At 41.7% G+C, this 14,892-nt stretch overlaps 1 protein-coding gene across 1 annotated transcript in view; it reads left to right on the top strand.

The window, feature by feature from the left end:
• The first annotated feature begins 1,855 nt into the window (after window positions 1–1,855).
• HSPA4 (heat shock protein family A (Hsp70) member 4) overlaps window positions 1,856–14,892 on the top strand; it is a 42,009-nt gene continuing 28,972 nt past the window's right edge. Inside the window, exons 1-3 of the mRNA XM_036748492.1 lie at window positions 1,856–2,386; window positions 13,652–13,709; window positions 14,542–14,682. Of these exons, the coding sequence (XP_036604387.1) occupies window positions 2,280–2,386; window positions 13,652–13,709; window positions 14,542–14,682 (306 nt within the window). The 5' untranslated portion in view covers window positions 1,856–2,279. The remainder of the gene's footprint in view (window positions 2,387–13,651; window positions 13,710–14,541; window positions 14,683–14,892) is intronic.

Below are 14,892 nucleotides of genomic sequence, written 5' to 3'. Positions count from 1 at the left end.
ATGAGGAAGCACCTACCCCTTTTAATCTGGAGTTGGCAAGGGGGGGGGGACTATGGATATAGAATGTTGCATTCACTATTAGATGTAGTTCTTGTGTCAGTTGGTTTTACTGAAACTATTTCCCTTTATTGCAAGGCCTCTGGAAACGACTGGTGTAATAACAAAAGGCATGCACAAAGAGGGAGGGAATGGGATGGCAGGCACAGATAGAGGAACATTACCTCTTCTATGACCAGAGAAGGTGAGGATGCTTAAAAGTTACGAGAAATGGAAGCAAGTTGACTAAGCACATATCTGTTCTGTGGAGCTAAGTCAAGAGAATGTGATTAAGAGATTAAGGGAGGGAAGAAAAAGCTTGAACTGCAGCTCTCAGAAAATGACTTGAGCAGCTAAGGCTGTTCCATTCTCATTGGGTTTGTCTCCTCACCTATGAAATGGGAATCACATTTTTTGGGTCCCCATCTTTGATTTTATTGGTGAAAAGAACCTATAGTTGGGGAAACTCCTCGCCCCCATGAACATCTGAACAGCATACGTTAAGTACCTACTATGTGCCCATGCTTGTGTGCTTTGGAGGCAGTTAGGTGGCTTAGTGGATAGAGAGCTAGGCCTGGAGTCAGGAGGCTGTTGATCAGTCTTTTCAGCAGTGCTCAACTCTTTGTGACTCCATTGGGGGTTTGGTTTGTTTTTTTTTTTTGGCGAAGATACTGGAGAGGTTTGCCATTTCCTCTTCCAGCTCATTTTACAAACGAGGAAACTGAGGCAAACAAGGGTCACACAGCTAGCAAGTACCTGAAGTCATATTTGAACTGACTCCAAGCCCAGTGCTCTGTTCACTGTCAGGAAGAATTGAGTTCAAATACAGCCTCAGACACTTACTAGCTGTGTGACTCTGGGCAAGTCACTTAACCTTGCCTTAATCCACTGGAGAAGGAAATAGCAAACTACTCCACTATCTGTCAAGAAAATGCCACGGACAGTACTGGCATGTTATGGTCCACTGAGTAAGGAAGAGTCCAACCCAACTGAAGGACTGCACAATTTGCGCAGAGTACAGGACTACAAATGTGGCAACCGTTCTGCAATTAAACTGATTTGCTTGGGGGTATTGAGAGGTTAAGTGACTCTTCTAGGTTTGCTCTTTGTAGGAGTCAGAAGCCTAGCAAAATCTACATCTTTCAGCCTGGGAGACTTTGTGTCTGCCAGTTGGGCTCCTGGAGCAAGAGATAATATACGGAAATGGTTAAGATGATGAATGTAAGTCAAGTGCCTCCAATCCAGCCTCAAACACTTAACAGCCATAGTAAGCCTGTGCAACCTCTCTCCAAAATGAGGGTAGCAGCCCCTACCTCCCTGGGCTGTGGTGAAGATAAAACGAGATATTTGTAAACCTTAAATCTAGCAAGCATGCTAGCCGTTATCGACGGGTTCACTTTAACCGAAGAGGAGGGAGTGAGGCTTAAGGGCTCAGGTCGGACACTTGCCCCAGGTCATCCAAGCGTTATGTGGATTCAGATCCCGCGCTCTTCCTCTCCACGGAACCAACGTGGGGTGGACAGAGGCGGATGACGATAGCATATTCGGCTTGGTGAATGTGCCCGTAAGACAATTTTTCTTTGGCCCCGTCCCCATTCATTGTTCGAGTTAATTGCCGAGGGGGTGGGGGAGAGACGGCACCCTAGGTGGCGCAGGCGCACTGCAACAAGATGAAAGCCTTCCTCCACTTCTCTCTTTCCTTCCCTTTCCCTCCCTTCCCTCGCCCCGGACCAGTGCCTGACGTAGCAGCGTAGGGGGAGGAGCCCCGGGAAGGTGGGGGTAGGGGAGTGGGGAGAGAGGAAAAGTCGCGAAACGTCGCGAGAAGCGCCCTTCTTTCTCCGGTCTCCCTGACCCCGCCCTCCTCCAGACGCGACGAGATCCTTCGAGAGCTTCCTCTGCCCCCTCCCTAGCCCGCCCCCGCCCCCGCCCCCGCAGCCCTCTCTGCCGCCAGTGTCCCGGCAGCCGAGCCGGCTCGGAGCTCGTGCGCCCGCTTCGCTCGCGCGCTGCCTCGCGCCCTCCCTCCCTCTCTCTCTCTTCCCCTCTCTCTTCCTCTCTTTCTCCCTCCCTCTCTCCGTCCCGTCCGTCCGTGGGTCGGTCCGTCCGTCAGTCCTCAGGCCCGGCGGCGGCGGGTGGCGCGCGCTCCTGGGCAGCCACGCGGGGCCTCGTGCGTGCGCCTCGCGCTCTCCCCAGCCCCTCCCCCGGTGCCGCGCGGGGCCGCCGGGCTCCCGTCCCAGGCCGGGGCCATGTCGGTGGTGGGCATAGACCTGGGCTTCCAAAGCTGCTACGTTGCCGTGGCCCGGGCCGGCGGCATCGAGACGATCGCCAACGAGTACAGCGACCGCTGCACCCCGTGAGTGAGAGCGAGGGAGGCGGGAGCCGGGGACCGAGTGGGTCAGGGTCCCGGCCCGACGACTCGGGGCGAGACGGGGTACCCGACGTGCCCCGGTGCTTTGCTGACAACTCGCGGGAGACTGCCCATTCTACAGATGAGGAGATGGAGGCTCAGACGGGCGAAGGCATTTGCCCAAGTCCTGGGTTCTTCACTACACCCCCCCCCGCTCCCGCCACGAGGACAGAGGCCGAGGGAGGGCATGGAATTTGGGGCTAGCCTGAAAGGAGATGGTCGAGCTGTGTGTGGGGGGGCGTTGGGGGGCAGAGAACTAGAGGATGAGTCAGTTGAATAGCATTTATTAAGCGCCTACCTTCTATCAAGCACCGAGCCCCAAAGTAAGGGAGTCCCAGGGCCCAAGGATAGCAGGGTCTGGTGCAAAATAGGGTCCGAGAGCGTGGGGGAGGGAACAGCACAGGCCTCCTGTGAGGGGGTCTGGGAGACCCAGAAGGGCCCCGAAAAGCCACCGGATTTGTGAGGGAGGGAGGAGACGAGTGATTTTTCATTGCCTGGGAGAAGGAGGGTTATTGAGACAGGGTGGGATTTTGGAGAGGCCAGGGCTATCGGTAAGGAGACCACTTCACCTTGGGGATGTCCAGATCGAGCCAAGGGAGGTCAAAGGACCGTATATTTAGAGCTGGAAGGGACTTTAATGTTCATCCAAGCCCATCTCATCTTGTACATGAGGAGCTGCGGCCCAGAGAGTTTGTAAGCGATTTGCCCCAGGTCACACAGGTTGGAGCTGGCCAGGCTGGGTTTTCACCTGGGCCCTGACTTCAAATCCTGTGATCCCAAGGTTTAAAGGTCTGCTCTGGTAGCATGCTAGATAATCGGAGGAGGACTTGATAATTATCTTTAGTGAAGGTTTATCCTTTGCAGTCCCCGCTTCTAGCTTGTCTGCAGGTTTAGACTAGACCACTCTATTGTTCAGCTTTCCTACCGAATTAGAACATGATCGAGGATATTTCCCCCAATTTTTTTCTTTACTTAAAAAAAATCTCTCCCCCATTCCTCTTTGATAAAAGGAATACTGTAACAAATATGCTTAGGTAAGCAAAACAAATATCTGCATTGTCTATGGCCAAAAAATGTCTCATTCCACATCCTGAGTCTCTCACTTCTCTGTCTGTAGGTATTTCATCATGGATTCTCTGGAATATTCCCCCCCCAATGTTAACAAACGAGGTACTTACCTTTTATTGGTAGCTTCGTTAAAAGATTCCACATTTGAAAGTAAATTATGGAGACCTAGTCCTAATGAATTTTTACAAAAGCTGCCAATCAGTTTGTCTTGGCTAACACCATCTTTCAAATCATGGGATCATAAAACTTAGAAATGATTTCAGCTTCGAGATCTAGTAGGGGACTCTTATTTAACAGTTGAGGAAAGTGAGGCCCTGAGAAAGTGAAACTTCCCCTGGGGCATACAGTGAGAAAGCATGGCTGGATGTCCCATCTGGAACTCCACCCTCTCACCCTTCCTCAATTCACTATATATATACCATACTTACTCTAGAATCATGGAATCTAGTCCTGGCAGAGACCTTGGAAATCATTTAGCATTATACTTTTTTGTGTTGTGGACCCTTTTTGTATTCTGGTGAAACCCATGAACTTTATATTTAGAATAATGTTTTTGGATGCATAAGGATTGTAAAGGAAAACTGTTAAAGTCGAAATGTAATCATAAAAATACTAAAGAAAAGCAGCAAAAAACCCTGAAATCTATCCATGGATTCCATTGGGGTCCATGGACTCAAGGGTTAAGAACCCTTAATCTAATCCAATGTCAAGTTACAAATGAGTAAACTGAGGCAGAGGAGGTTGTAGCTTGCCCAGGGTCATAAAAGTAGCACAGCAAGGCAGGCAGGGTCTTTCCACTATAGCATGAACCTTTCCTCCTCTTAACATTCTGAGTGTTTCAGAAATACCATTAGCTCTGCAGTATAGATATCACTTACTGTACAGAATAGATGCATTGCAGGTCGACTAGCTACTGCTACTTATTTTTCCAGTGACTTCCAATAATAAGATTGAAGAGATGCTCTCATGTTGCTGGAGGGGAGATTGCTGCACAGAGTAGATGTAATACATGATATTATGCTGTGGTGCCAACTCTTTTATGTGTATTTTGTCTCTCCAGCAATATTGTAAGTTCTTTAAGGATTGGGACAGTTTTCCTCAACATGTGATTTGCTCTAGTTTGAAAGATGAGGTGGCATGGCCCCTCACTTCCCCCCTCCACCCCCCCCCCCCATTCAAACACTTCCTGTCTTACTTGAATGAGTTTGAAAGTTTGTGAAAAGTAAACTGAATAGGTCAGGGGCAGCTAGGTGGCGTAGTGAATAGAGCACCAGCCCAGGAGGACCTGAGTTCAAATGTGACCTCAGACACTTACTAGCTGTGTGATCTTGGGTAAGTCACTTAACCCCAATACCTTCCCCCCTCCAAAAAAAATTAAAAAAATTTAATTTAAACTGAACAGGTCACAAATAAATTATCAGTCGGTCCGTAAACGTATATTAAGCGCCTACTGTGTGCCAGACACTGTGCTAAGAACTGGGGGTACAGAGAGGCAAAAGGCAGTCCCAGCCCTTGAGGTGCTTACAGTATAATGAAAGACTACATATAAGTAAATATATACAATGCAAGCTATATACTGGATAAGTAGGAAATAGTTGAGAGAAGGCACTAGAATTAAGAGGGATGGGGGTGGGGAGGGTGGTGTTGTTGAGGCAGCTAGGTGGCGCAGTGGAGAGAGCACCAGCCCTGGAGTCAGGAGGACCTGAGTTGAAATGCAGACACTTGACACTGGCTATGTGACCTTGGGCAAGTCACTTAACCTCATTGCCTTGGGGAAAAAAAGGGATTGGGTGAAGCTTCCTGTAGAAGACTGGTTTCTATTTTGGACTTAAAGGAAGCTAGTGAGGTCAGTAGTTGGAGCCTCAGTGGGAGAAGGTTCCAGGCATGGGGAAAGCCAGAGAGAATGCCCAAGAGATGGAGTGACTTGGTCATGGAACAGCCAGAAGACCAGTGTCACTATGTCAAAGAGTAAGTGGCAGGGTGTAAGGTGTAAAAAGACTGGAGAGGTAGGAGAGGGCTGGGTTTATGAAGAAGCTTCATATTCTGACGTAGCATTTTGTATTTGCTCTTGGAAATAATAGGAAGCCACTGAAGTTTGAGTAGGGAGGTGATGTGATTGGACCCGAACTTTAGGAAAATCACTTAAGTGGCTGAATGGAGAATGGCTTGGAGTCATAGCAAAGTTGAGGGGTCAGATCCAGCTGCAGTCTATTGCAGTAATCCAAGCATGAGGTGAGGAAGGCAGGCCTTAGAATTGAGGTGCTATCAAAGGCAGGACATACTTGAGAATTGTTGCAAAGGTGAAATTGACAGGCCTTGGCAACAGCTTCCAAATGGCAGGTGGGAGATATTGAGGATGGAAGTAACAATCAAATGTGGAGGATGTTTAATACAGATTTGAAGGGTAAAGAAAATATGAATCATTTCTCCAGTGTTTGGGGGTGGCCTTGACTGGAGCATTAAATGAATCTGGGGTAATAGTATAGTTCTGAAGATTTTCTTGCTAATAGGAAAAATTAGTTTTGGAAAAAAAATTATAAAGAGCTGTTAGTGGCAGTAGTTGCATATTACTCAGTATATTCCTAAATTAGGAAAATAGGAAATGGCCTGTAGGTCATTAAAGCCTGATGGCATTTTGCATCTGGATGTGCAGTTCTGAATAAGAATCACATGACTGGGGTTTCACATGTGCTTTATATGTTTCTTCCATCACCTAGACTGGAAAGATTTGGAGTGAACAGTTACTGAAGTTCTTAAAACACATTGGAGGTCTCCATATTTCAGAAAAAAACTTTTGTTTGAGGCTTACAATAAAATTAGAGAAACTCATGTAAAACAGAAAGTTTAAATATATTAAAAAAATAAACTTATACCCTTATTCTTAGAGCAAATAATTGGTTGTTAATCCAATTAAACCCTGCTTTTAAAATTGGTCAAGAAGAAAAGAAAGGTTCTTCCATCAAATCACTTAGAAATTGTCAGGAATGTGAACTGAAGATATACCATGGATGGGCAGTTCATAAACTTAACTCTCCACTTCAGAATGATGAAATATTACAATTTAATAGGACTTAGAAAAATATTAGGACAAATAAGCTTTTGTGTATGAAATCGAAATAATTCCCTAGATCAGCCTTTATAATTACACCTGAAATGGGGTCACTCAGCTATACAGTTGTGCACACCTTGGTTTTTTGCTGTTGCCAGAACCTCATCTGGAAGGAAAGGGTACAGTGTCCCAGAGCAGTGGAGAAATAAATTTAAAGGCAAGTAATAATGATAACTAATTTATATAGCACTGTAGATTACAAAGTACCTTACATACATTATCTCATTTAATCCTCACGACAGCTCCGGAGTTAGAGTTGAATAATTGGGACATAGAAGTTAAGTGACTTGCCTATGGTCACACCACTGGTAAATATCAGTGGCAGGATTCAGATTGATTTTCTTGATGATTCCCAAGTCCGCCAATCTGTCTGCTATGTCATGTTGCCTCAATAAGTAAAAAGTAAACTAATAAGTGAAAAGGGCTGAGAGGAGGAGCTGATGACTTAATTGGATATATGGGTGGAGAGGAGCCCCAGGGAAATAGCAAGAAAGTTGCCAGCAGAGGATTCACCAAGCAAAAAAGTGTTTTGTCCTTGCCTTGATGTACACAGAATTACACTGAAGAAGCTGATGTGGGAGGCTGGGGTGGGAAAGACTCTGAGTCATTCGTTTCCTTTACTTCTAAACTAGGGTTGCCTAGGCTACAGGACCAGTGGTGTACCTCCAGTACTTTGGGGAGGCTGTGAAGTAGGGCTTTGACAGCTCTCTGATTCTTTCCTTGAGATCAACAGTGCTTAAACCCTGAAAAGAACCTTAAAAGACCAGGAAAGGAAAGGTACTTTCCTTCCAAATAGTCACTTAAAAGTAAATCTTTACTGATAATTATTTACAAATCATCAACTCTCCAGAATTCAAAATCAGAACTTGTAACTTTGCTTTAACATGGAACAGGTACAATTGTGGTAGCAAGGGGAAAGTCATAGGCACTGTAGCATACAGATAACTCTTGAGTAATTCAAAGTGAGAGTCTTAAGGTTGGGGATAATAACTGACCTGGACCATGGTATAATTTTGACGATTTGAAAATGTTGCTGTATTAGCTCACTAACCCTTAGTATAGAATATTTTTCCAATAGTTGAAAAAAAGAAATGCTTCATTGGGTTGGATATTCCCATTGATGTAGATCACCATCTTTCTGTGCTTCAGTATGGTTTCGTGGATTGCTGTGGTCAAAAGAATCATCAATTAGTGTCTAAACTTGTGGTGATAAGCTCTTACACTTAGTTGACTTTGACCATTTAAAACATTTCCAGCTTGTTGGACTTGGTGAGGATTGGATCATTGCCATGGTACTCTAGAGTGTTTTAATAGAGGATGATGATAGGGTATAGCGGAAAGAATACTGGATTTGGAGTCAGAGAACCTAGGTTTGAATCCTAGCTCTCCTACTTCTCTCATGTGATCATAGCTCTTATAGAGTTAGAGCTAGAAGGGACCTAGAGAAGGTCATAAAGTCTAACCCCCTCATTTTATAGATCAGGAAAATGAGGTCCAGAAAGTTTGTAATTTTCCCAAGGTTACAGAGGTAGTTTCGCTAATTAAAAAAAAAGAAAAAGTAATTCAATATTACTTTCCTTTTGAATTTGTATTTGGTAAACTAGTTTCTCTTTTGGAACCTCCAAAAAAAAGTTGGAGGTTAGAGTTAAAAAGGATTCTCCTTACTATAGTGATAAAATAAGGATTAGACTTCTTAGACTCAGAATAGCTAATGTTTCCCTGCTCTTTGAAAATGAGGCTTTTTTTGTTTTGTTTTAAATGCATGATTGAAAACAGAAAAGGTAAGGTACTAGGAACTGGGGCATATTTCAAAATAAAAATTAAAAGATGACTCATTTAAAAATGCTTCAGGCTTCAGACTTTCTTTAAAATTTTTGCTGGAGAACTTTAGAATTCTTTTCAAAAAATTCATTTTTGTTCTGAACTTAACAAGCCTCAAATAAAATTACTATATACAAAGAACAGAAAAAGAGGATTATACACCAGACTGCAAATCTTTTATTTTATATATTTATTGATTTATTCTTTAAAATATAATTAAACATGTAACTTTCAGGATTCTCTTGCTTGTCGGTTTTCTTCAGGCTTTAATATTTTCTTTTCTTTGAGGGTAATGTTATTCTTTGCTGTTGCTGTGCTGTATAGCCTGTCAGCTCCAATCTCTTATAAGGATTATGCACGGAAGGGATGGAAGAGAGACCAACCCCCTTTACCACATGATCTTTCCAGATGCAAGACTCTCCTTGTCTTGTTCCTAGAACTAAAGAGACACTATCGTTAACAGGCATCTTTACATAAGATTTATAATTAAAACTTTGAGACCGATTTGGTCTGAAAGCTTCTTCATACTTTTTATTTCTTTCCTCTGGCTAGCTATTTCCCACCTCTCATTTTCCATGATTCATTTTTGTATCCTATGAGGTAAAAACTATTTTGTTCTGTACATCCTTGTTCTTTGATGTCTGTCCAACTCAGTCCTACCCCTCCCTACTTCCTATACTCTTCTGTTGCCTCCTTCCATTGTGTACTAGTATATACTTCATTCTTGATTTCTTCCTCTTAAATTCTTTCCATCTTCTGTTGTGCATGAAAATCTATCTTTCCTTTAAAGACATGTCATCCCTTGTCTCTTTTTTCTAGAGCTACCCATTCTCGCACATCCCTGGACTGTGGCTGGGAGATGGGCTTTAGCAGGTTTCTTCTACCACTTTCAGTTAGCACCTATTCTCATTTTAGATTGAGTTCATAAAGCTATATTACCCACTGAGATTGTTATTACCCTTGTAAACTGAACTTTCCCTCTTATTTGTTCTAGTAAAATTGACCTATTAGCTGTTACTGAACTTCATCTTCCATCTCCTATTTCCTTCCTCTGTGCCTTTGCCTAGGCTTGTACCCATGCTCAGGATATACTCTTTCCTCATTTATGCCTCTTAAAATCCCCACTGTATGTTGTAGCATCTCATACCCAAAATGGATGTCAGTATCTTCCCAGGTTTGCTCACCAAATTTCTATCTGTTGAGGGTACCACCTTCCCAATCATGCAGCTTTGTAACCTGGAAATCATAGTATCATACGTCTAGAACTGGGACGTACCTCAGAGGTCGTCTAGTCAAAGTTCATTTTACAGATGAGAAAACTGAGGCCCAGAGACCCAGTAGGTTATTTGCCCTAAGAGTCTCATAGATAAATAAGGGGCAGAGCCAGGATAAGAACTCAAGGTCCTCTTGCTTGAAATCCAGCTTTTCTTTTCCACTGTTACATAGAATCATTCTTGATTTCTCTTTCTCTTCCCCCTTTCTCCCCTCAGCCAATCCACTGCCAAGTCCTATTGATTCTGTTGTCACAAAGTATATCATGTGCACTTATCTTTACACAGCTTTTACCCTAATTCAGGTTCTCATTTCCTTTTGGCTTGAACTAGTCTAATTGGTTTTCCTGGTTCTGATCTCCTCCTTTCAATCTGTCCGCACCATTATCAAAATAAGCTTCATAAGCCACATTTTGATAAAAATAAAAACTGAACAACTCCCTATTACTTCTGAGAAAAAAGCCCCACAAAACTCTACAGTCTAGTTCCAGATTTCCTCTGTAGCCTTATTTAATATTACTCCCCGAATTGGACATTCTGTCTCCCACTTGCGTACATTCACATAAGCTGTTGCTCACGAGTGGCATGTCTTCAAAGCTCATCTCCTAGGTTCCCTGTGGCCACTTCAGTTACTAACATTTTCTCTCCTTCCTCAGTGGAGGCCAGGTAGGGGGCACAATGGATTGAGTGCCTGTCTTGGAGTCAGGAGGACCTGAATTCAGTCTAGTCTCGTACACTTACTAACTCTGTGACTCTGGATAAGTTACAACCTCTTTTTGCCCACGTTTCCTCATCTGTAGAATGGGGATCATAATAGCTCTTACTTCCCAGGGTTGCTGGGAAGAGCAAATGAGATAACAATTGTGAAGTGCTTATTATTAGCACACTTCCTGGCACATGGTGAGTGCCATATAAATGTTAGCTGTTATTATTTTGGATAGTGGGACGTTTTAAAAGGCTTGGCAGAGGGGTTTAAGCTTGTTTTGTTGGAAAATAGAAAGCCATGGAGGGTAGTTTTATGTTCTATGTGTTAGTTTTATCTTATCTCTCCTCTGCCAAAAGCCTGAATGAAGATTTCTCATGAGAAAATCATGGGTTTTTCAGCACTATCCATTCATCTTTTTTTCACATTGATGTGCTTGACAGTATGTAGTGCTTTGCTTGGTGCTAGAGGAGTTGCAGAGATGAGTGAGATACAGTCCTGTTTCTCAGTGATCTGATAGTCTCTTAAGAGAGATGTCTTCATGGCTGGAGCAGTAGTCTTAATTTTTAGTATGTTTTTAAAATGAGTAAGAAATCCTGTGAGTTGAAAAGTTAATGTCAATCACTTGTAGGTTGGGGGAGGGGAGGGGGGGAGGAATCCAGGAAGTCTTCTTGGAAAAGGAAGCGTTAGCACCTGAATTCAGCCTTGATGGGGTAGTAGTGGGTGGGAAAGAAATATTCTTCATATGCATAAAATCTTCTGGTTGGTTTGGCAAATGTGACCAAAATAATTTTTTTTTCTGGTTAATTTCTGATTTCAGTTCTATAGCGCAGTTGATTTCACTGAGATTATCATTTTCATTAGCAGTAAGGACCACTGCTCTTACACAGGTTTATAGAAGTTTCAGTGTGGTGTCTGTTGTCCCTTTTGAAATTCTCATCCTGATATTATCTGGGAGTCAGTGGCACAAACCCTTTAATAAGTCGTTAGTGAGAGACACTGGAGGATATTGAGAACAACACTGGACTTGGAATCAGGAAGCACCTGGGTCTGAGTCTCACCCCTAACATAACCAGCTGTGCCACCCTGAATGAGTTGTATTTTTTTTGTTTCCTCATTTGTAAGATGGGAGTTGTATCCATTTATAGGGATAGTATAGTATCCATTTATAGGGATGTTAGGATCCAGTTAAACAATGTATATAAGGATGCTTTATAAACTTTAAAAATATGTCAATATCAACTGTTTTTATTCTCTCCCCCCCCCCCCCCCCACCAAGAAACTTGCTTAGGGTACACTCTGTGTATAGTAATTTTCTTTTCATGTGTCTTTAAGTTTTGTTGTTTGATGTACAGAATGTATCTGGGTTGTGTTGGAAAGCAGAAATATGTGATCTTAGAGTTGTGTATTCCTTCAGGACCTCTGCAGGCTGAGCCACCCTTCCTTTTGTCAGAGCATATTTGTCCGTTAGGATCAAACCCATGAGTTCACACCTTGTCTGTCCTTACTAATACAATGTTTTACCTCACTGAGATAATGGACCATTGCATTTATAATAGAAGTAATATTTTTGTTATGGTTCTTAATTTTTATTGACAATCATTTAAAGAAATTTAAAATTATAAGGTTAATGGTATTGTCAATTTTTTGAGTGGGCTTGTAAGGTGGGCCAAGTATAGTAGGAAGAGTTATGCTCATGTTCTTGGTACATAACCTGGAAAAGGGGAAGAAGAAAAGGAAAAGAAGCCAGTGAGGTTTCTTCATTGACTTGAGAATATTTTGTAAAGGAGGACTTGGCAACTCTGCCTAGTATGCTCTGAGTTTGAAAACAACAACAAAAAAAAGAAAGTGAGATGTATCTTGGTAACATGCTAGTAAATTGTATATGGAAGTAAGTTAAACTCACTGGGCTGCTGGGTGGTACAGTGGGTAGAGTGCTGGACCTGGAGTCAGGAAGACTCATCCTCTTGAGTTTGAATGTGGCCTCAGACACTAACTAGCTGTATAACCTTGGGCAAATCACTCTTTGCCTCAGTAAAATGAGTTGGAGGAGAAGATGGAAAACCCCAGATGTGGTCAAGGAGAGTCTGATGCCCCTGAAAATGCCCAAACAATAACCAACTTGACTACAGCCACTGAAAAACCAGAAAAATCTTTGGCGGCGTCAAGTGGTTCAACATCAGAAACAAATATAGTTAATACAGATGCTGAGTAGTATAGTCCATATAGAGTGTCAGAGCTGAGGTTAAATCCAGCCTCGCATATTCAGAAGGCCAAGTCACTTAACCACTGTTTGCTTTTCTTTTCCTCATGTATAAAATGGGGACAATGATAGCACCTACTTCACAAAGTTACCATGAGGATCAAATGAGACAATAATTGTACTTAGCACGGTGTCTTGAGCATAGTGTTGGTTGTATTATAAATGCATTGCCATATGCTTTGTACCCTTAAAGTCATCTTTTTCCATCTGATTTGTAATTGAAATCTACTGTAGTCTCTATAGAATGTGGGCTCCTTGAGAGCAGAGACTATCTTGCTTTTTGTTGTATCTCTGGCACTTAATATAGTACTTGGCACATGGTGAGCACTTAAATGATTTTTCATTCATTCAGCCCTAGTACTAGGCTTGACAGTTATACACACTTGGTTTTATGTGACCATTGACTCCTTAGACTTTGTAGCACTTTAAGTTTGCTCTTGATTTACCCCTAGCAAAAGAAGCGTGTGAATCTAGTTGAAAGCTACTGGGAGATGGTGATTTAATAGAACAAGTGGAATAGGGAATTAGAAAACCAAATCCCTGCTGTCCCCAGCCCTTGCAGGATGCACCCAGGAGGTGTGACAGAGAGAAGTTATGTATCTGAAGAATAGGGGCACTGGAAACAAGTATGCTACTGATAGCTAGGAAAATTTAGTTACATGGAACTTTCTGTGTCTGAACTATACAGTGGTTATAAGTTGTTTCTTTTTGAAAAAGGGTCCTTACCCTCTCCCTCCCTTTACTATTTTGGATGAAATGTATGGCATCCCATTATAATGTATCATCACTTTATTCTGAAATTTTGCCTTCATTAAGTATAGCTGGAAATAAATACCTTTCCTTAGGACTTGGAATACTTTTGTCCTAGTATTTCTATTGTAATGCCCTTTGCAACAAGGTTTGGTCTGTGGCAATTTTATTATACTGTACATTCCAAAAGTTTTTCTAAAAATGTCTTAATGTTTTTTTTTTCTAGGGCTTGTGTTTCTTTTGGTCCTAAGAATCGTTCAATTGGAGCTGCAGCTAAAAGCCAGGTAGAAGTTTTTCCTCTCACTCCTTTCCCTGGACAACTATAATCCCTTTAAGGATTCCCTATTATTTCCTTCCAAGTTAGCATGGAAGAATAACCCTCCTGGTAGAGGTAATGAAGACCATGTAACTCATAATAGAGACTCTCAGGTATCCAATGTTGTGTGAAGTTAATTCTGTATTCAGAAGACTTTTTAAAAGTATAATCTTTGCAATTTATAGCTATTTTGTTCATGTTTATTAAAGGTTGAAGTAGAATTGAAAAAAAATTATTAAGGAATGTTGAATATGTTGGAGAAAGAAAACTAAACTAGAACTTTGCAGAACTAGTTGTGCAAGTCCTTTCATCACCCTATGGGATTCATTTTCTTTACCTATAAAATGAAAGATTAAAGATAAGTCTCTAGGATCATTTTCAGTAGAACCCTCTAGGAAACTAAAGCTTTAATAAGGATAGGTTTTTTTTTTTTTTTTTTACTGATCATAATTTAATGAAATTATATTAAAGTCCATTAAAATAAAGTGCAATGAGACTAACAATTCTAAGGAACTGTTGCAACAATGAATGAATTGCAGATTCTACAACAGAGAATTTTATCAAAGAAAGCTACAATAATGAAACACCACAGATTTGAGGGAAAGTTTTTTTTTCCCCACTTAGTAATATTTTTTCCAATTACATGTGAAGATAGTTTTCAGCATTCATTTTTTTAAGATTTTGAGTTGCCAGTTTTTTTCTTACTCAAAGGAATGACAGAAAATTGAGGTCATATAGTTTTGTTTCTTTGATATTTATCAGTAGCCAGTCCTCATTGTTTAATTCTTTGTTTCTTTTAGGTTATTTCAAATGCAAAGAATACAGTCCAAGGTTTTAAGAGATTTCATGGCAGAGCATTCTCAGATCCATTTGTTCAAGAAGAGAAGTCTCATCTTGCATATGAAGTTGTGCAGTTACCAACAGGTTCAGCTGGTATCAAGGTAAACTTAAGACAGTATTTTATGATAAAATTATGGATCCCGTATAGCATATATTGATACAAAATGTATTTTATTTGTTCATAAGGAACAGTCCTTTGAGATTATATGTGTATTTCATATCCCAGAATTAAAACTAGGATGGGAAAGGCATTCTGTAGGACTAAGTTTTTTTGTTTAAAGCAAATTGAATCAATTTTTAAATTTGGTGTA

The sequence above is a fragment of the Trichosurus vulpecula genome, chromosome 3 (genome assembly GCF_011100635.1).
Source record: "Trichosurus vulpecula isolate mTriVul1 chromosome 3, mTriVul1.pri, whole genome shotgun sequence".
Lineage (NCBI taxonomy): Eukaryota > Metazoa > Chordata > Mammalia > Diprotodontia > Phalangeridae > Trichosurus > Trichosurus vulpecula.
The sequence above is the reverse complement of the archived record's forward strand: the minus strand, read 5'-3'. Positions and strand labels throughout refer to the sequence as shown.